The sequence below is a fragment of the Wickerhamiella sorbophila genome, assembly GCF_002251995.1.
Source record: "Wickerhamiella sorbophila strain DS02 chromosome Unknown contig1, whole genome shotgun sequence".
Classification (NCBI taxonomy): Eukaryota; Fungi; Ascomycota; class Dipodascomycetes; order Dipodascales; family Trichomonascaceae; genus Wickerhamiella; species Wickerhamiella sorbophila.
Window position 1 is genome coordinate 1,418,301 of NW_020193984.1, and position 18,519 is coordinate 1,436,819.

The 18,519-nt window shown below is 48.9% G+C and overlaps 12 protein-coding genes across 12 annotated transcripts; 7 read left to right on the forward strand and 5 right to left on the reverse strand.

The window, feature by feature from the left end:
* Positions 1-200: 200 nt before the first annotated feature.
* On the forward strand, positions 201-719 carry B9G98_00855 (hypothetical protein; the record flags this gene model as incomplete). Its single annotated transcript, XM_024807413.1, has 1 exon — positions 201-719. The coding sequence occupies one exon, from the start codon at positions 201-203 to the stop codon at positions 717-719; it is 519 nt and encodes a 172-aa protein (XP_024663181.1).
* Positions 720-1,768: 1,049 nt separating this feature from the next.
* Positions 1,769-2,959, forward strand: B9G98_00856 (ATP-dependent RNA helicase eIF4A; the record flags this gene model as incomplete). Its single annotated transcript, XM_024807414.1, has 1 exon — positions 1,769-2,959. One exon carries the CDS (start codon positions 1,769-1,771, stop codon positions 2,957-2,959), a length of 1,191 nt encoding a protein of 396 aa, XP_024663182.1.
* Positions 2,960-3,140: 181 nt separating this feature from the next.
* Positions 3,141-4,094, forward strand: B9G98_00857 (Mitotic checkpoint protein bub3; the record flags this gene model as incomplete). The annotated part of the gene is made up of 1 exon (XM_024807415.1): positions 3,141-4,094. The coding sequence occupies one exon, from the start codon at positions 3,141-3,143 to the stop codon at positions 4,092-4,094; it is 954 nt and encodes a 317-aa protein (XP_024663183.1).
* Positions 4,095-4,189: 95 nt separating this feature from the next.
* On the reverse strand, positions 4,190-5,491 carry B9G98_00858 (Gamma-glutamyl phosphate reductase; the record flags this gene model as incomplete). Its single annotated transcript, XM_024807416.1, has 1 exon — positions 4,190-5,491. The coding sequence occupies one exon, from the start codon at positions 5,489-5,491 to the stop codon at positions 4,190-4,192; it is 1,302 nt and encodes a 433-aa protein (XP_024663184.1).
* A 202-nt stretch (positions 5,492-5,693) lies between these two features.
* Positions 5,694-6,800, forward strand: B9G98_00859 (hypothetical protein; the record flags this gene model as incomplete). Its single annotated transcript, XM_024807417.1, has 1 exon — positions 5,694-6,800. The coding sequence occupies one exon, from the start codon at positions 5,694-5,696 to the stop codon at positions 6,798-6,800; it is 1,107 nt and encodes a 368-aa protein (XP_024663185.1).
* A 420-nt stretch (positions 6,801-7,220) lies between these two features.
* B9G98_00860 (Zinc finger protein 91) lies at positions 7,221-7,940 on the reverse strand (the record flags this gene model as incomplete). Its single annotated transcript, XM_024807418.1, has 1 exon — positions 7,221-7,940. The coding sequence occupies one exon, from the start codon at positions 7,938-7,940 to the stop codon at positions 7,221-7,223; it is 720 nt and encodes a 239-aa protein (XP_024663186.1).
* A 594-nt stretch (positions 7,941-8,534) lies between these two features.
* Positions 8,535-9,641, forward strand: B9G98_00861 (SAGA-associated factor 73; the record flags this gene model as incomplete). The annotated part of the gene is made up of 1 exon (XM_024807419.1): positions 8,535-9,641. One exon carries the CDS (start codon positions 8,535-8,537, stop codon positions 9,639-9,641), a length of 1,107 nt encoding a protein of 368 aa, XP_024663187.1.
* Positions 9,642-9,677: 36 nt separating this feature from the next.
* On the reverse strand, positions 9,678-11,087 carry B9G98_00862 (Alpha-1,3/1,6-mannosyltransferase alg-2; the record flags this gene model as incomplete). The annotated part of the gene is made up of 1 exon (XM_024807420.1): positions 9,678-11,087. The coding sequence occupies one exon, from the start codon at positions 11,085-11,087 to the stop codon at positions 9,678-9,680; it is 1,410 nt and encodes a 469-aa protein (XP_024663188.1).
* A 179-nt stretch (positions 11,088-11,266) lies between these two features.
* Positions 11,267-12,565, forward strand: B9G98_00863 (hypothetical protein; the record flags this gene model as incomplete). The annotated part of the gene is made up of 1 exon (XM_024807421.1): positions 11,267-12,565. One exon carries the CDS (start codon positions 11,267-11,269, stop codon positions 12,563-12,565), a length of 1,299 nt encoding a protein of 432 aa, XP_024663189.1.
* Positions 12,566-12,583: 18 nt separating this feature from the next.
* Positions 12,584-14,575, reverse strand: B9G98_00864 (S-adenosyl-L-methionine-dependent tRNA 4-demethylwyosine synthase; the record flags this gene model as incomplete). The annotated part of the gene is made up of 1 exon (XM_024807422.1): positions 12,584-14,575. One exon carries the CDS (start codon positions 14,573-14,575, stop codon positions 12,584-12,586), a length of 1,992 nt encoding a protein of 663 aa, XP_024663190.1.
* A 576-nt stretch (positions 14,576-15,151) lies between these two features.
* B9G98_00865 (putative N-acetyltransferase YhfO) lies at positions 15,152-15,649 on the reverse strand (the record flags this gene model as incomplete). Its single annotated transcript, XM_024807423.1, has 1 exon — positions 15,152-15,649. One exon carries the CDS (start codon positions 15,647-15,649, stop codon positions 15,152-15,154), a length of 498 nt encoding a protein of 165 aa, XP_024663191.1.
* Positions 15,650-16,058: 409 nt separating this feature from the next.
* Positions 16,059-18,483, forward strand: B9G98_00866 (Protein SYG1; the record flags this gene model as incomplete). The annotated part of the gene is made up of 2 exons (XM_024807424.1): positions 16,059-16,072; positions 16,116-18,483. The coding sequence occupies 2 exons, from the start codon at positions 16,059-16,061 to the stop codon at positions 18,481-18,483; spliced, it is 2,382 nt and encodes a 793-aa protein (XP_024663192.1).
* Between the last annotated feature and the right edge of the window lie 36 nt (positions 18,484-18,519).

An 18,519-nucleotide genomic window follows, 5' to 3' on the forward strand; every position in this document is an offset into this window, starting at 1 on the left:
TTCATTGTATTGCTTGCATTGCCTGCATTGGGCTGGCGTTCGTGCAAGTCTGGAATCCCTGGGTATTTTATCTGCCCCGAAATTCAGATCGTACGCTTTCCTTTTTGGAGACAAAGTCCGACCTAGCTTATAATACTTCGTGAGCTTTTCAGAGCACGTTAGGTCCGTCTTTAATCGGCCGCTTACATCACAAACTCTCAATGGAACTTCCAATTCCCAAAGGCTACGAGTCTGTTAATGACGCGATTGAGTTCAGTGGTGTCGAGCTTTTGAATGCTGCTAGCAGTGACCCTAGTGCACAGGCGAGAGATCTGCTTGGAGAGGGCATGACAGCAACGGAGAGCGATGCTGATTCGCAGCTCTTGCTTTACATTCCTTTCATGAACAACGTCCAGGTCGCAAGCATTCTCCTAAAAGTAAACGAGGAATCACAGGTCCCTAACCGAGCCAAGGTCTGGAACAGTCTACCTGCAGCGTTGTCATTCGAGGATGCGGAGAGCCAGAAGGCACCGTTTGATGGTGCCGTATCGAGCGTCAAAGAAGGATGGCGCGAAATCAAGCTGAGGTTTGTTTTGTTCCAGAATGTATCGTCATTACTTGTTTTTTTGGATGGTGAAGACCCTGACACCGCCACTGTGTTGGAGAGATTAGTTATTGTCGGCCGAAAGGGTCAGACGCGCGCGCAAGCGCCTTTACAAAGCCTCGAGGACGAGGACTAGAAAATAGAATATAATAATAGCATTAAATAATTATACCGAAAGGCTAAGAGAGCCCAGGGGATATTAGACTAAGGGGCGTCAAAAATAAAAACGAAAGATTGGTAAACGTTTGCCAGCCGTTCGACAGGCTGATCAGTCGTTTAGGCGAAATAGTGGCTGGGGCGCCTTGAAAAGCCGGAGCATATTTTGCTGGTAAGTGCCACTACGGCGAACGCGATGAAGTAAATACCGAGCTTCAGCATCTGGCAATATCTTTTGGTGAGTAGGGTGTGTGAGTTGGGAGCGTTATACTTTGAGGTTTATATATAATTGCTGCACACAACGTTGGCATGAGCCTGCCGACATGTGACAGTAACCTCGAGCGGTCATATGACAAAGCATGTGAAGCGAATTTTCTCCGAGACCTCTTTGGAACCTGCTTTCGGCCCAGGTTTTTAACAGTGGGCTAAACTCTAAAAAGATTTTGCCACAACGGGGTTGTAACTCGCTGATAATGTAGTCTTTTGCTGCTCTGGCATCAAGTTGTTTTTGGTGGCGCTGGAAGATCGCAGAGGATTACCACTAGCTTGCATGCATATCTGCAGGAAACGAAAATATTTGTACGGAGATAGCAGAGGCAGAAGCGAGCCTAGATAAATCGCGAAACGGACACAGACATGAGCCTGCGTAGGCAAATATGTATATTTTCCAGCAAATTTCCTCAGACCAGCACTCAAACCCACATCTTGAATTTTCCAGTTTCGGCACAACGCAAACGGCTAGGGCAGGGGCCGCATTGGATCAGCCTTGGTTTAGCTCGGCGTTGTTGTGGGTGCCGAGGATCACAGCGGTACGCTTAGTGAAGGCATTTGATAATCATGAGTCATGTGTAGGCGATGGATATTCTGGACGGGGCTTCCGGGTAAACCTAATATCTTAGTCAGAGAGCTCCCCTGGCACACGCTGGCCAACCCGCTAGTAAAAAAATTTTTCCCACACGTAATATATATCCCACTCGGACCATTCTTCCCAACAATAGTTTTTTTTTCACACAAAAAACAGAAAACAAAATGGCTAGTGAACAACTTGATGTCATTGATGGCAACATCACCTCCAACTGGGACGAGACCGTTGAGACTTTCGATGCTTTGAACCTGAAGGACGAGCTGCTGCGCGGCATTTTCGGTTTCGGTTTCGAGCACCCCTCCACTATTCAGCAGCGGGCCATTCTGCCCATCATTAAGGGCCACGATGTTCTTGCTCAGTCTCAGTCTGGTACCGGTAAAACTGCCACCTTCTCCATCGGTGTTTTGGAGAACCTCGACCCCTCCATCCGCCACACTCAGGCCCTGATTCTGGCCCCCACCCGTGAGCTGGCTCTCCAGATCCAGAAGGTCGTCAGCGGCCTCGGTGAGTTCATGGAGGTCACCTGCCACGCCTGCATTGGTGGTACTTCTGTTGCTGATGACATTCAGAAGCTTACCCAGGGTGCACAGGTTGTTGTTGGTACTCCTGGTCGTGTTTTGGACATGATCGAGCGCCGCTACCTCAACACCAGCAAGATTCGCATGTTCGTCCTCGATGAGGCCGATGAGATGTTGAGCCGTGGTTTCAAGGGCCAGATCTATGACATTTTCCAGATGATGCCTGCCAAGTTCCAGGTCGTCCTTTTGTCCGCTACCATGCCCTCCTCTGTTTTGGATGTCACCACCAAGTTCATGTCCAACCCTGTCCAGATTCTCGTCAAGAAGGATGAGTTGACTCTTGAGGGTATCAAGCAGTTCTACATCAACGTTGACGACGAGATCAACAAGGTGCCTACTTTGATCGATCTGTACGAGACCATCACTGTTGCTCAGGCAGTTATTTTCTGCAACACCCGCAAGGCTGTCGAGTACGTCCAGGAGGAGCTCACCAAGAACGACTTCACTGTCTCTGCCATGCACGGTGATATGGATCAGCGCGAGCGTGACACCATCATGCAGGAGTTCCGCACTGGCTCTTCCCGTATTCTTATTTCCACTGATTTGCTTGCTCGTGGTATTGACGTTCAGCAGGTCTCCATCGTCATCAACTACGACCTCCCCACTAACAAGGAGAACTACATCCATCGTATCGGTCGTGGTGGTCGTTTCGGTCGTAAGGGTGTTGCTATCAACTTGATCACCAACGACGACGTGCCTGCTCTTCGTGAGATTGAGATCTTCTACCACACTGAGATCATCGAGATGCCCGCTGATGTTGCCGATCTTATTGGTTAAACGGTTTCCGGTTGCGTTTTAATTTATGTAGGAGGAGCTAATTCTCAATAGATTTACACCGAAAAGAATAAAAATAAAACCCCTGTCTAATTCCCCCGTTCTTTTGCCCAATCCCCCTGTGGTCAATGCGGCTTTTAAGTCACGCTCAGCACACTCAGACGCCCGCATTTGGTAATCATCAATGGAAATTACTGCAGGACCACATGGGGACACAATCTCCAAGGTTTGCTGTGGAAGTCGGTATATTCTTACGACTTCCTGGGATTCGACTGCGGCGCTTTGCAACTATGACGGCCGCAGCGCTCTAAGAGCCACTTTTGATGGGCCGGTACTGTCAGGGTGCTTCTCGAGCGACGAGTCTCGCCTTTTCGTTGGAAGCACTGAGAAACGGGTCGCGATGGTCGATATCGAGAGCAGCAAAATCAGTGGCGTGGGGTCCGTGTTTTCTGCGCCCGTGTCTCAGGTCTGCCCAAATGCTCCCGGTGGACCATGGAGTTTAATCGCGGCTAGTCAAGATGGGCATCTACAAACCATTGATGCTCGGCAGCCCGGGGGAATTTCCTACAAAATTGACCCAAAGGTCGTATGTGCGGACACAGCGAGTAACACCTTAGTATTAGGTCTCGAGGATCGTGGGGTTCAGGTACTAGACTTGCGACAGATTTCCAAACCGCTGTTCACTCGCAAGCTTAATCTGGAGCACCCCTTAGCCCAAGTTCGATGCTCTGTGGACGGCAAGATATTCGCAGCCTCCTCTTTGGCGTCGAGAATTGTTGTTGAGAAAGCTGAGCCCCAGCCTAGCGCTGAGAACTTTTTGTTCAGAGCGCATCGAGTTGCGACAGACAACGGCTACGACGCGCACGCTGTATTTGGGTTGGCATTCCATCCTCTAGATAATAATATTCTTGTGACAGGAGGCACTGATTGCAGTGTTGCAGTGTGGGACCTGAAAAAACGTGAATGCATAAACTCCTACTGCAACTTGCTCTACAACGTGTCTGGCCTCGACGTGTCCCCGGCTGGTGATTCAATGGCAATTGCCCTGAGTTCAATGCCGTATTTAAGAACCCCAGCCCAATCCAAGAACTCGAACCCGTCGACCCTGTTGATCAAAAAAAATATCAAGCTCGTGTAGAGCAACGGCCTGTATTTATTGTTTTAGACCTTTTTTAGCTTCTGGGAATAGAAATAAACCTATGAAGATTATGCTGTTGAAGCGTAACGGCTATGTTAGAGGTCCTTATGGGTGAAATGGCGATTACCACCTGCACCAACATAATTACCTGCGATGTGGCCCTTTCCTTTCAGCAAGTACTGATAGGACATGAGGCCCTCGAGCCCGACAGGACCCCGGGCATGTAGCTTGTTTGTTGAAATACCGACCTCGGTACCGAAACCATACCGATAGCCATCAGCGAAACGAGTGGAAGCGTTCCAGAATACACCGGCAGAGTCGACGCCCTTTTGGAAGGCAGCGGCGTCTAAGGCATTCTCGGTAATAATACAGTCGGTGTGATGAGATCCGTGCTCGTTGATATGATCGATAGCTTCCTGTAATGACTCCACGTACTTGACGGCTACAGTCAAAGCTAAGAACTCTGTGTCAAAGTCTTCTTCTGCAGCCTCGACGATCTTCGGCTCATCTGGCAGAGCCTCCCGGGCTCTGGTGTAGAGGTTGTGCTCGAGCTTCACGGTAACGCCAGCGTCCAGAAGAGCCACGAGAATAGAGCGGAGGACATCGAATTGAGTATCCTGGTGAATGAGAACTGTCTCCACTGCATTGCAACCTGCAGGGTAGTTGGTCTTTGAATCAACAATGATCTCAGCCGCCATTTCGGCAGTTGCATCCTTATTGGCATAGATGCTGCAGATGCCGTCGGCATGGCCAAGCACAGGAATGGTAGTGGAGCGCTTTATGCTGCGAACAAGCTCGTTGCTACCGCGGGGGATGACCATGTCAATATACTTGTCACAGTGCAACAAGTCGGCAACCTTTTCGCGAGTTGCGATCAGCTGCAGCGAGTCTGTGGGAACCGAGGTTTTTGCCAAAGCAGTGCGAATGACTTCGGCCATGGACTGGAATGTGTGGGAGGACTCCTTGCCGCCTTTGAGAATAGCAGCGTTACCACTCTTGATGGCCAGGGCACCAATGTTGGCAATAACCTCAGGACGGGCCTCAAAGATCACCAGCAAAACGCCAACCGGCGAGGCTACACGTTCGAGAACCAATCCGTCATCCAGTTCGCGCAAAATCGACTGGCGCCCCACCGGATCCTCCAGCGCCGCAACATCAAGCACTCCCTGGAGCATAACGTCGAATTTGTCTCCTTTGTTAAGGTCCAGGCGTTTGATGAGGGCTGGGCTCAAGTCTGCCTGCTCAGCAAGCTGCAAGTCCAGACGGTTGCTCTCCAAGATTATGTCCTTGTGGTCTCGAAGGTGGTCGTGGATGGCCTTGAGGGCCGAGGTGCGCTTATCATTGGATAGGGTCTTTAAAGTATTTGCCGCCTTGCGGGCTGCTTTGGCTATTTCCATTTTCGATGCAGCTTCGTCTCTCAGCAAGATTAGGTTGCGTTATAGATAAATTGACAGAGCGGGAACTGACAAACTCAGCGAAGGTTCTGCGGAGGCAATTTAGTCATTTCATACCACTTGCAGAGTCATCGCCCAAACCAGACACGGGGGGTAGTAGGTAGGTCGATCCCTTTAGGTCAGCGGCTTCACATGGGCAATAATAATGGACAGCGTGCTAGAGACGGTGCAGAGAGCGCCATACAAGACCAATGAGCTGGCAGGGAGGGCTATTATAGTACTTGAGGGGGCATCTATGTCTGAGCTTTCGTACGCACTGGCAAATACATCAATTACCCCCACAACGATAGCGAGAGTCATTGCGTTCAACTCGCAGCTGGCCCGTAACTTGCCGCTCAATGAGCAGCTGGAACTGCTCTCGCACATTCGTGCGTTCATTGCGGAAATATCCTGGGCCGAGGCTGAACTGTATGCCTCTGGCATGGACAGACTCGTTGCGAAAGTTTCCGAAATGGAGGAGAAACTGTTGGTTCTGAAGGCCCATATTTTGTACGATTTTGCTCAGAGCTTTAATAAACACCACGGCAATTCTGAAATTTCGCTGGCGCATTGTTTGTTGGTCACGACGGTCGGCAATTCTATGCCGGCCCTGACCGAGGCCATCTTAGGAACCAGCCGGTTAGAAGCAGCGACAAAGGTGCTTGTGCCCACAAAGCCCCAGCTCTGGGGGTATTTTTATCACGGTGCAGTGTTCTGCAGTGTCCACAAAAAGTTTGATCCCGCGCTATCCTACGCAGTTGCCTCGTTGGCTCTCTCCAACCGCGGATCGTCGAGGGACAGCGCTCTGCTGGTCACCGCATTGAGTCTTATAGTCAATGGCGAGCCTTGGCCGCTCAAGTTTGGGTTCGAAGAATCTGATGCCCGGATATGCCTGAAAATAGTATTGTCTTGGTTTGAAACGCTATCTGCGAAATCAGAAATGTGGAGTAAGGAAAGAATCCAGACCACGGTGGTTCCCTCGCTAGAGGCCGAGGGACTGGGCTATTTGGCTCCGCACCTGGTTACTAGCTTTCGCCTTCATCGTCTGCGGGCGCTGCATCGGACCATCAAGCGAACTGCTTGGTCTCGGCTCGAGGAATCCGGGCACGAGTCTCTGGACACCTTGATCGAGGCCGGATACAGGGCCCAGGTGTACATGCAACCCAACATGACGATCATCGAGAGTCCGGACTACGACACGCCGCTGGAAGAGCTTTACGACCTGCTGGAACAAGTTCTGCAAGTTTCGAAGCAGATCGGAGAGGGCAAATAATGCATATTGTGAATAAAAAGAAAATATTTATGTACAAACGGTGTGGCGAGGCCCTGACGAAGGCGCACGTTAATTCTCGTCCTTGTCCTGAAAGCCCAATTCCGACATCTTGAGCTGTTCCATGAGGTCGTGGTCCATGCGGCACTTGAGATAGCGGCGGGCGAGCTCGCGGCAGTTGGGGGCATTGTTGCCGGACACCAGTTTAAGACACGACAGGTAGTCGTCGCAGAGCTTTTTACACTCGCCATAGTGGTCCAGCGGGAAGGATCCCCGTTGGGGTGGAATAGGATTGAATCCTCTGCCCAGCCCAGGAGCGCTCGCTGCTGACATTGATGTTTGTGAGAAAATTAGTCGTCCTGGCCTCCAGTGTTCAGGCCGGGTGGGATTGGATAAGAGCCGGCGCCCCAACCCTTAGAGTGCCTAGGGTTGGGGGGATGACTGAAGTGGTGGTGGTTGTGATGGCGCCACCGCCGGTTGTGGTTGTGGCGGGGCGGTCGCAGCCTTCTGATGATGGTACTCCAAAAAGGCTAGTCGCGAGTCCTGCTGAGAGAGTCGCATTTCCAAAACGTTTATTCTCGACGTGAGCTCCTGGATTATTTGCCACGCGTTTGTTGTCGGCATGGAAATGCCGTCTCCTGGTCCCATTGCAGGACCTGCTGCAGTGGGTGGGGCGGCAGGTGGCGGCAACCTACCTGACAGTTCAGGCATGGGCAGGGAAGCACCCACGGCTGTGGGCAATGTTGATGGCCCAATGGCGGTATTTTGGTTGCCTGATTGATGAGGAACAATGGGGACGAACTCGGGGCCTATTAGTTCTGGTCGTTGGGCAGACAGGTGGCCTGACACCTTAAGAATGACCTTGTTTTTGGCCGCCTCGACCTCCTCCATAAATCTTCTATGACAACCATTTTCTGGCCTTTGATGCCTCATTAGGGCGTCTGCTCTGGCAAAACTGCGTCCACAGCGCTGGCATTTGTGGGGTTTTTTGTTGGAATGCGTGAGTTTGTGTCTATTCATATCGTAGAATCGCAAAAACTCTTTCCCACAATCACGGCACTTGAACGTCTCTTGCTTTTGGACGGCTGGCACGGGGCATCCTGGTCGTGGAATCCCGGGCTCGTGAACGGTTTTAACGTGCATTGTCGACAGAGTTTCGGTATTCTACTTGGATGCGGCTCAAGCTGCTACTCTTGTGGCGGAGGTCAAAATGGTGGCTTCCCAAGGATGCCTGCTGTGGCTGATTCAAATAGAATGCTGGGAGAGTACTACCTAACATCGGCGAAATGCAGCCACGGCGCTCGCCGGCCGAGGCAACGGCTGATCGCACAATGCCACAAATTTGACCTCCTTATTCCGTCGCTAGATAAATTTTTGTAGAACTACTGGTCCCGTGCGGCGCTGGTTCACCAAAAATTCTAGTGTGCACATGATATTGTGCAATAACCCTTCACCCTAGAGCTGCATATCGGCTACATTGAGGTAAAAAAGCTCAAGAAAATCGTGCTGTGGAGCACAAGGTCCCTTGCGGCGAATTTTCTCTTGATCTCGCCTCCTTTCTTGTCGTAGCGCTGTGTTTTTTATTTACTATCTTGTTACTAGTGTCTCGTCGACTTTCTTAAACCCCTCTAGTTAACACCCTTCCCTCCCCACCGCCCTCCCCCCTTCCCAGGCCTGGCCCTCCCTGGGAACAAGCCTGTGACAACCTAAGCATCAGTCTGTTCAGTCCCACGGAGTATGGACGATATCATTGGAGCCGATGTTATATTAAAGGCATTCGGTTCTCCTGGTGACCAGGTCAGTACAGACATATTGAGGCCGTTGAGTTCCACTGAGAGTCCCCACTTTCCAAGCTGGCAAGATGCTGCAAATGCCGTTGGCATCGCTTCTCCGGGATCCCACAACGACAGTCGCCCGCATATTGACCGTGTGGACAGGACAATTTTAGCAAGTGCAGAGCCGCTGGCGGCCAGTTTTGATTGCTTGTTATGCCCCTTTTGCAAACGGCCCTCGCTTAAAGACTTGCATGCCGTTCATGTCGCCGAATGTATCAAGAACCCGGAATCCGAAGCCGGTAAAAAAGCCGCCGCGACTCGCCAGAAAACCAAGCCAGAAGTAAAAATTGAGTCGCCTGCGATTGCCGAGAAAAAAATCGAGGTCAAAGTCGAAGAAAAACCTGGCAAGAAACGCAAAGCCCCTGCCTCAACCTCGGCCACGGCTCAGCCTGGAGAGCAAGGTAAAAAGCGCGCCCGCAAAGAACGTCAGCCAAAACAGCCGAGAGCCAAGGCTCCGCTTAATCTCGACAAGCAATGCGGTGTTGTTCTGTCTAATGGCAGTCCCTGTATGCGTTCTCTTACTTGCAAGGCCCACTCCATGGGAGCCAAACGAGCTGTTCAAGGCAGAAGCATGCCCTATGATGTCTTGCTCGCCAACTATCAGCGACAAAATCAAATCAAAGCAGGCTCCAACATCAAATCATCTGAGCCTGCCGAGCCAGAAGAACCGCTCAACCCAGAAAAGGAGTATCAGCAGATTGTTGAGGGCATGCGTAAAGTCCATTGTATTCCCCTACATCGCAGAGTTCTTATGCCTACACGCATGCGAACCAGGAACTTTAGACTCCGCGAAATGTTGGCGCTGGCGCTACTTCCTCGCGGAATGTCCGGCACTGGAGATTCCCTCTTTGGACGGACTTTAGCATTCCGACCTGAGAACCCCAGCCATCTACAATATGTTCGTGCTCCTGCTGTTCAGCGAGCGATGTATCTAGCCGCACTACAGCAGCAACAGCAGCAACAACGCCAGCAGCAACAGCAGCAGCAACAGCAACAACAGAGAAGATAGTTTAATAGTTTGATACTATGGAAAGAAAAGATCAACTCACCAAGTCATGGAGTCAAATAGAGCAGGTATAAACCAACGCAAAAACGAGTAGAACCAACTAAGGAAGAACACAAACAGGACCGCAGCACCTACCAATGACCATTGCAAAACTTTGAGTTGACTCTCCACGACACGTCCGTCGTCACGTTTCATCTCTTGTGTAGCCTTGACTAGGCTATCGAGGTTTTCCTCCAAAGTGCTCAAAGAGAACTTCGATGCAACTCTTGCATACCCAGCATCACCCATTCGCTTTAGCTCCTCGGGTTTGGCTTCAAGAATAGCCCACCCCATCACTTTGTACCATTCCTCAACATCGGGTTTACGCAAGAACCCAGTTTCTCCGTCAACAATAGTCTCCAACGGACCACCGGTATTTGTTGCCAAGACAGGCGTGCGTGCTTTCATTGACTCGAGAGGAACGATGCCGAAATGCTCGTTAGTAGGCGTGTATAGAGTAAGGCGGGCATTTTCAAGAAGATAGTTGCGCACATCGTTCGACACCGAAGGCAAAAATACAACCTTGGTGTTCTTGTCGAGCTTGAACGGCTCATCAGGGAAGATGGTTTTGTGAGGGAGGCGGTATTTAGATGCACGCTGCTGCAGCTCTGCCAAATGCTCGACATTCTCAGAAACACGCTCGTCGTAGCCTCCCGCAATCACCAAGAGTGACTCACGAGCCTCAAAAGTAGAGTGCAATAACAAGCTGTAACTTTCGAGAGCCAATTCGAGATTCTTCTTACGCTCAAACCGGTTGATAGAGATCAGGACAGGAACCTGTGTCCACTTTTTCAACTGGCGAAGTGTCACATGGTCCAAGTTACTCTTTTCTGACTCCTTAACGTCCACAACTGGATAGAGCACACTAGGCTCGGGCATGTTAGGGCCAAAAGTGTCTCGGTAGATCCCCTTGGTGAACTCTGAGTTGACCACAATCTTGTCGGCGATGCCAGTTGTCCATTTCTCCAACGCATCGAAAGGCAGCCGATAAATCTTCTTTAGAATACTTTTTCGTTCAGTAAGAAGCAAGTCTGGGAAGTGGCAGTAGAACAGAATTCGTGATCGCGTGCTTCCCGTGTAAATTACGGGGATGGCCGCCGAGAGCTGATCTATGACATAGACATCGAAATTGAGTCTTCGTGCGCGGATCTGCTCAACCAGATGGAGTTGCCGTAAAACTGCACATAAAATGGCCCCACGGCCAAAGATATTCCTGGGGAAAATCGAGTTACCTAGCACGACCACATCCAAGCTGCCATCTTTCGTCTCTGGAAAACAGTGCTTTTTGTCGTGATGAGACGTGAAAATAGTCACTTCGTGCCCACGATTCTTTAGAGCAAGAGCTGAGTCCACGACGAGCCGCTCTGCTCCGCCGATTCCAAGATCAGGATGCAAAAAGGCGACCTTCATATGAGTAGGATGATTAGTGTGCAGGAGACAACGTCTTTTGTACAAGATTCAGACTGCGGAACTCTTGTAGGCTGAGTTTATTTATTGTATCTGAGCAATATATAGAGTGCCCGCAGGACGAATTTGTGAGCTGCAAAGAAAAGACCTCTAGCGCGCAAACGCCCAAGCTTACACTGACTATGAACAATGCCATTTCCAAAGTTAAAGAGTATTTGGAGGAGGCAGAGCTCGAAAAAATCGCAAAAACATTAATTGTGCCCAGCCATGACGAAAAAGTGCGTGTTTATCTCCGGTTCCACAAGGAGCCAGTCACGTTGTTTGGTGAAGACAGAGCCGATAGACGAGCCAGACTCCGCAAGGTGATGGCTCTTTGTAAAAAGCAAGACAAGCCGGTATACCCGCCCAAAGAAGATGAATCAGAAGATGAATCTCCAATAGACCGCACACTTAAGGGCACTGAAGAACTACGGCAAGCGCGGTTGTTCATTGCACACGATTGTATTCCTCGGTCTAATGCTCGACTCGCTGATGAAAAAGCGCTGTACGACAGCTACAAAGCGGACGAAAAGAGTTTTATTTTGAGTGAGATTGATAAAAGACGACAGCTACGATTTGAGTTGGCGAAAATCACGCCCTACGGCTCGCAATCGGGATTCCAAAGACCTGTTTCTGCAGTAAATTTCCACCCAGATCAAGATGTTCTTGCAGCTGCTGATTGGTCTGGAACAATATCTTTATTCGACCAAAATACTCTCGAAAAAGTGGCAAGCTCCAGTGAACACAACGGGAAAGTTACAGGGGTTGTGTGGGGTGACAACGTCTTGGCGAGCGGTGCGCAAGATGGCCGGATTCTGCTCCATGATTCTTCTCTCAACCAAGTTGCCGTACTTTCAGGTCATACTTCCCGAGTTGCAAAGTTAGACTTTCACCCAACAAAGAAATATCTGGCATCTGCTGGTTTCGACGAGGTTTGGAACTTGTGGGATTGCGAAAAAACCACATGCCTTTTGTCTCAACCGGGTCACTCAAAACCACTATATACTGTTTCATTTCATCCTGATGGCAACCTGCTCTTATCCGGCGGTCTAGACGGTATTGGAAGAATCTGGGATCTACGGTCAGGCAAGTCTATCATGGTTCTTGACGGTCACCTGCGTGAGATTTACTCTTCAGGCTGGTCGTTCAATGGATACAACTGCTTCACTGGCGGAGCGGACAATAATGTTCTTGTTTGGGATCTTCGTCAAGGCTTGAAAAGTCATGAAATCCCCGCTCACCACAATATTGTTTCCGATTTACACGTTACACGGGACTTTATCATAACAGCATCTTACGACCAAACCGTAAGATTTTGGGATTCTGATACTTGGGAATTGCTGCAATCTATACAGACTGGTGATAAAGTACTTTCAGTCGACTATAAATCAACCCTTTTGGGGCTCGGACGTTGGGATCGTACTATCGATATTTATTGTTAGGTGCTTGTATAATATAAATTACTCCACCGGCTTGCCTCTGCGATGTTTTACATCAACAGGATTGAATCCAGCCTCTTCAGAACCGTAATATGCCCAAGATGGCGTCTCGGCAATATAGTCCATGGGCCCGAAGTCAGTTCCGGACTCCAAAAGCTCAAAGAACTTGGCGTAATCAATATGAGTATACCATTTTTCGTTGATATAGAATCGCTTTTGTGCCAATAATACACAACAAGAGTGTGCGTGCTCAGTTGCCAAACCGTATTCCAACCCACGGCTTTGAAGCTCAGTTTCAAGGGCCTCGACGAATGCTTGGACCTCTTCATAGTACGGAACGTTCTCCATGCTGAGCACACTATTTTTTGAAGTTCCACAGTACGTCATTCCTTTAACTTCGACAAAACAAGGCTCACCACGAGCAATAAGATCTGCATAGCCTTCGACATCCTCAGCATTGAAATTCTTGACAAGCGTCAAACGGTAAACTGTTCGGTGAGTTCGCTTCTCGCGAATGATATCTAGGCATGCCTCTAGGCGTTCCCAGAAATCGCGATAGAGAGGGCGATCAACTTTTCGTAAACTCTCCTTGTCACTTGAATCGATAGAGACATAAAGCTGAGTGACACGTTTGAGCGCAGCGAGCTCTGTTGGATGCTGAGCATTGCAGACTAAGAAACTCGATATGTGTTTTGCGTGCAGCATCTCCAAGAACTCGTTAATATGAGGATAGAAAATTGGCTCACCCACCAACGAAAGAGCACAATGTCTGACAGTAAAGGCCTCGGCAAAACGAGCCGCTTGAACTCCTGGGACGCCTTTCATCATTTTGATCTTCTTGTAATGGCCCTCCAAAGCACCATCGAGAATAGCTTTAGGGGGGTCTACTTGCCAACGCCACGTTGTGCCGACAGGATTAGTGCCATGGCGCCAGCAGAAGACACACTTATTTGAGCAGGACAGTGAAGGTGTAGTCTCCATACACAAATGACTTTTAATGCCGTAGAATGCAAATTTGTAGCACGATCCTCGTCCTCTCAAAGCACTTTTAGTCCATCGACAGATTTTCACACCGGAATGAGACCCCACAACCGTATATCCTTGTTTGGTAAGTGCCTTGTAGGTAGGGGAATCTTTGGCCACCATTTGCTTTGCCTCTGCTAATTCCTTCACTCTCATAGGCTTACCCATGTCCTCAACATCCATCACACTAGGATCGTCTTCTCCCTCGTCGTCGCTGTCGGCAATATCCGCAAGCTCAGACGCCGGGGTGGGGTTGTGGAGCTCACTAGTAAGATGCTCAATATACTCATCAAAGCTCTCGTCGATTGTGGTTTTGATACATCCAGTGCCCAAGGGGAAAACGCGGCGAGCGCCCAACTTCCCAAGGTACTTATCAACGAGCTTGGCCTGGTAACAGAACTTATCCTCCTGCCCCCAGCTTTCAGAATCGCCGATGCCAAAAACTGAAAATCCAGCCAAACTAGACAAAGGGCGAGAATCGATTCGGAAATCGTTGTAGGTCTCCTTTAGACTATCAATGAAATAATCAAGAGGGCATTCAGTCTCATAACTAGGCAGGACGAGAATATAGATTGCTCCAGGAGTTTTCGGGGAAAGGAAGAATTCGTCGATATCATCGACATAGTCGAGATTCAATAGATCGGGCTCGTTTTCCATCACATGCTTAAACTGGTTGTGCAGCTTCTGCGCATAACGTTCACTTGATCCTGTAAGTGTAGAGTAAAAGATGGTCATCCTGCTCGAGGTACTTGCTGATTCTCCAATGGCCTTTGTTTTTTGGGTTTTAGGCTTCACAACCTTGCGGGGCTTCTTAATTGTAGAAGCTGGGGTAGTGAAGTCTACAGCCATTATCCGCTCTTTTTCGGGCACTTTTTTCTTTGGCTCGTTGAGTTTGGCTCTATTTTCTTCTTTGCGACGAGCAAGCTCCAGGAATGCCGTTAGCAGACATGCCAAAAGCACAAATACCCGGATCGACGTCCAAAGCCCCATTTTTCACGCTCTATGGGGGAAGTATTTTTCAATCTGACGTAACCAATGATCTATTCGTGATTTCACATAGTGATTCAACCAGAGGCTATGGCTGGACTTGCCTAGCCCACCACAGAATTGCCGGTAGGACTGAATCTGCTAGATTAGGCTGACACTTAGCTTTTAGTTTTCGTCCGTAATCTCTGTTCTGATTGTTCTTATTCTCATGTAACTAATTTCATGCACCCAAGTCTTTTGGCGAGGCCAGTTGCAGAACCGCAGATCCTAATGCAAAACCTGCTTCCAATTAATATTTTTCAATGCCCTTGTGCAGATTCGATAGGCATTCCACCAAATCACGAACGAATGTTGGGAATAGGGCACCGCAGACTGTTGAAGAACTCGTGACCCTCCTACAGCGGCCCCTCATCTAACGGGTAGACCTGCTCGATTGGACCACCCTAGCCCTACTATCGACTCATTGCAGGGGGTTAATTGTGTATAAACCTTTGGATAACTTGGTATTATAAGAAAATAGCTGGTCTACATGTGGAGTTGAAACTCTTGTTGTTACTTAGATAGCGTTCTACGTAGATCTCAAGCAGTGGGACCAATGTCTTTATCGTAAACATAGAAATGCTCATCACGGACATAGCCGTGGCGTTCGTAAAGAGACTGGGCAGTCTTATTGTCGTGGGCAGTTTGCAGCATCAAGTGAGAAGAGCCCGTCTCTTGAGCCAACTGATCAGCGCGGGAAAGAAGCTTCTCGCCAATACCATGTTTGCGTGCAGACTCGTCAACAAACAGATCATAGAGTAGCCAGAAGCGTTTCATACGCACAGAGCAAAAGAGCGGGTAAAGCTGGGTGAATCCAACAGTCTTGCCATCAAGCTCGGCATAGAATACAATCGACTCGTGGAGCTGCAAGCGCTTGAGCATAAACTCTCGGGCCTCGTCCGCTTTCTCCTCCTGCTTGTAGAATTTGCGATATCCCAAATAGAGAGGAAGAACCTTGTCGACGTCACCAGGACCCGCTTGGAAAATTTGAACAGTCATTGTAGCTACTTTCTGCGCGTACGGCTGTGCCTTATACATTCGACGGGTAGGGTATGGTTTGAGAAGGCATACATGGAGAAATGCGGGGAGAATAAGTTTACTGCAGGTGAGCCGTGCTATGGTCTATTGCAAAATTTTCCGTCCATAGGTACTGTAGCCATATCCGGGTAATGTTTTAGGTTGGGGATACTTTTCGTCTTGCATGGACTGATCTGCAATGTGGTCTGCACGTGAGACTAGGCGGGCTAATCTGAGGTCGTAAGAGTGGTGAGCCCTTGGGCATCCAGCGTGAGAAAAAGAATATTTTGAAGATGACGCGAAATTACAGACAATACGCTGGCAAAAACCTCTGATTTATCCTCTGCCAACTGAAACCTTCCTGCACTGCAGATCAGTTCGGTCCTGATATGACTGCTTTCTTGACTTTGTCATTAATCATCGTGCCTCCATGCGTTTTGGAAGGTAAGTTTTTGGAAAGTTGAGGGAAATAGTGTAGCTAACGAAGGACGCTAGACGAGGGGATTATTCCGGAATGGAGGGCCCAGTACTTGGACTACGACCAGGGGAAAAAGATTATCAAACGGCTGTGTAAAGGCGCAGACTTGCCGAAACCGGCCGAAGCGACCCCAGGGAGTTTTTACACAGACCAAAGTTACGCTGAAACCAATGTCTCGTTGAGACTACCGTCGCCTGCTTTAAATCCTCGAAAGCCGTCTCTGCAATTCAGACGGAGCAGCGCTGTAAAGCTAGCTGGTACCTCCGAAGCAACGGGTACCCCGTCTTCTGAATCGATCACTGATAGATCACCTCTCTTGGACAATGATCGGATTAGGACGTATGGTGGCGAGGCATCTGTGGATGGAACGCCCGCAGTGTCTCAACAATTGCCCTTAACTACGTTCACGAGAAACGCTACCGATGTCTTCTTCAATTGGCTGGGTGGTGAGGTCAATAAAATTGAAGAATTCTACCGGGAACAGGAAAAAGAAGCAGTGCGACGAGGAGATGAGCTCAAGAAACAGATCGATACACTACAAAAACATCGCTTGCTTCTAAAGAAGAAGAAGCAGTCAGCTGTCCCCGGACCGACACTTGCATGGCTCGATAGACTCGAATTTCCTTCAGTGCCCAAGTGTTTTAGCAACAAAAATGATATCGACGCTCGTAATTCACACAGGGACTACGGATTTCGATCTGAGGTCAATTATACGCACGCAAAGTATATGCTGAAGCGAGCCAGTTATGACTACTATCAGAACCTTTTGAAGCTCAAAAGTTACAGAGCTTTAAACGAAACTGGGATTCGTAAAATTGTGAAAAAGTTCGACAAAACTTTCCAGACTTCGTTTTTGGAGAGTTACATGTCTCAAACATCACGATACAACATGCACACGAGCAAACAGGTTGATATTCTCACGGAGGACATCATCAAGTTGTATGCGGAAAACTTTGAGAGTGGTCACCATAAATACGCAGTGGAGAAGCTGCAACGTGGTGAAATCTATGATCCTCACAACCGTAGTGTTCTCCTAACAGGGTTACTTATAGGCGCTGGATTGCCCTTATTCATTCGAGCTATATACGCCGGTGTTCGCGATTTGCATAGAGGACACGAGTTTGCAGTGCGGTTTTATCTGCAAATTTGGGCAGGATTCTTTTTCATTGATCTGATACTGCTGCTATTAAGCTTGAATCTTTACGCTTGGCAGCATTTCCGAATCAATTATATGTTTATCTTCGAGCTTGATCGTTCGATCGCGATGGATTATAGACAGTTTCCGGTTCTTCCCGCCTCATTCTTTTTTACCTTAAGCCTGCTAGGGTGGATTAACTTTGATGTTAGTGCTGGAAAGTTTGGCTATTATATCCCCTGCTTATTTTTGGGTCTTTTGGTTGTTGCATTTGCTGCACCCTATCCAGCGTTCTGGAGCACCAGAAAATGGGCAATGATGGCATTGCTTCGTTTGGTCTTGTCTGGCCTATATCCTGTCGAGTTTCGAGATTTCTTTGTCGGTGATATCTTTTGCAGCTTGAACTACAGCGTCTCAAACATGGCGCTATTTTTCTGCCTATACGGCAAAGGGTCGTGGTGGGATAATGAGACGGAAGCAGAGACATGTGGAAGTAGCCACTCACGGGTTATGGGGTTCTTAAATTGTTTGCCAGCCATATGGCGTTTCTTGCAGTGCTGGAGACGTTTCCTTGACACATACGACTGGTTCCCTCACTTGCTGAACTCCTCAAAATACTCAGCAACCATCCTCTACAACTTGTTTTTGAGTTATGTTCGGATAAATGAGGGTAACGTCACGTACAGAGCGCTTTTCATTGTGTTTGCAATTCTCAATGCAGTCCTCTCCTCATTATGGGATATTCTCATGGACTTCAGTTTGAGCATCGATCTCAGACCTGTTCTGATTTATCCCCGATGGGCATATTATGTGGCTATGTTTGTTGATCCACTCATGAGATTTCACTGGGTGCTCTACGTTGTGTACTGGGATCAGACGCAGCAATCTGCCAAGATCTCCTTCATTGTTGCGCTCATTGAAGTGGTTAGAAGGTTTGTTTGGGTCTTTTTCCGCGTTGAGAATGAGCACGCCACTAATGTTGGCCAGTCTCGTGCGTTCAAGGATCTTAACTTGCCCTACTTTTACACTGATGAAACACCTACACCTACCCAGAGTCCTACGCTGACGCAAGGGAGTTCTGCTACTGCCATTCCTTCCTCTAGGACGCAAGTCGTATGCAAGTCCGACAGTGCTTCGCCTAGATTCACAGCTGTTCAGAGAATCCTCCGCCGTGCTCATACCATGGACTTTGAGCGCAGACAGCAAGTCGCAGATACAGACCAGGAGGACTCGGACGGCTGATGACGCTTATATTTATTTTGGAATGCTATATTTAAT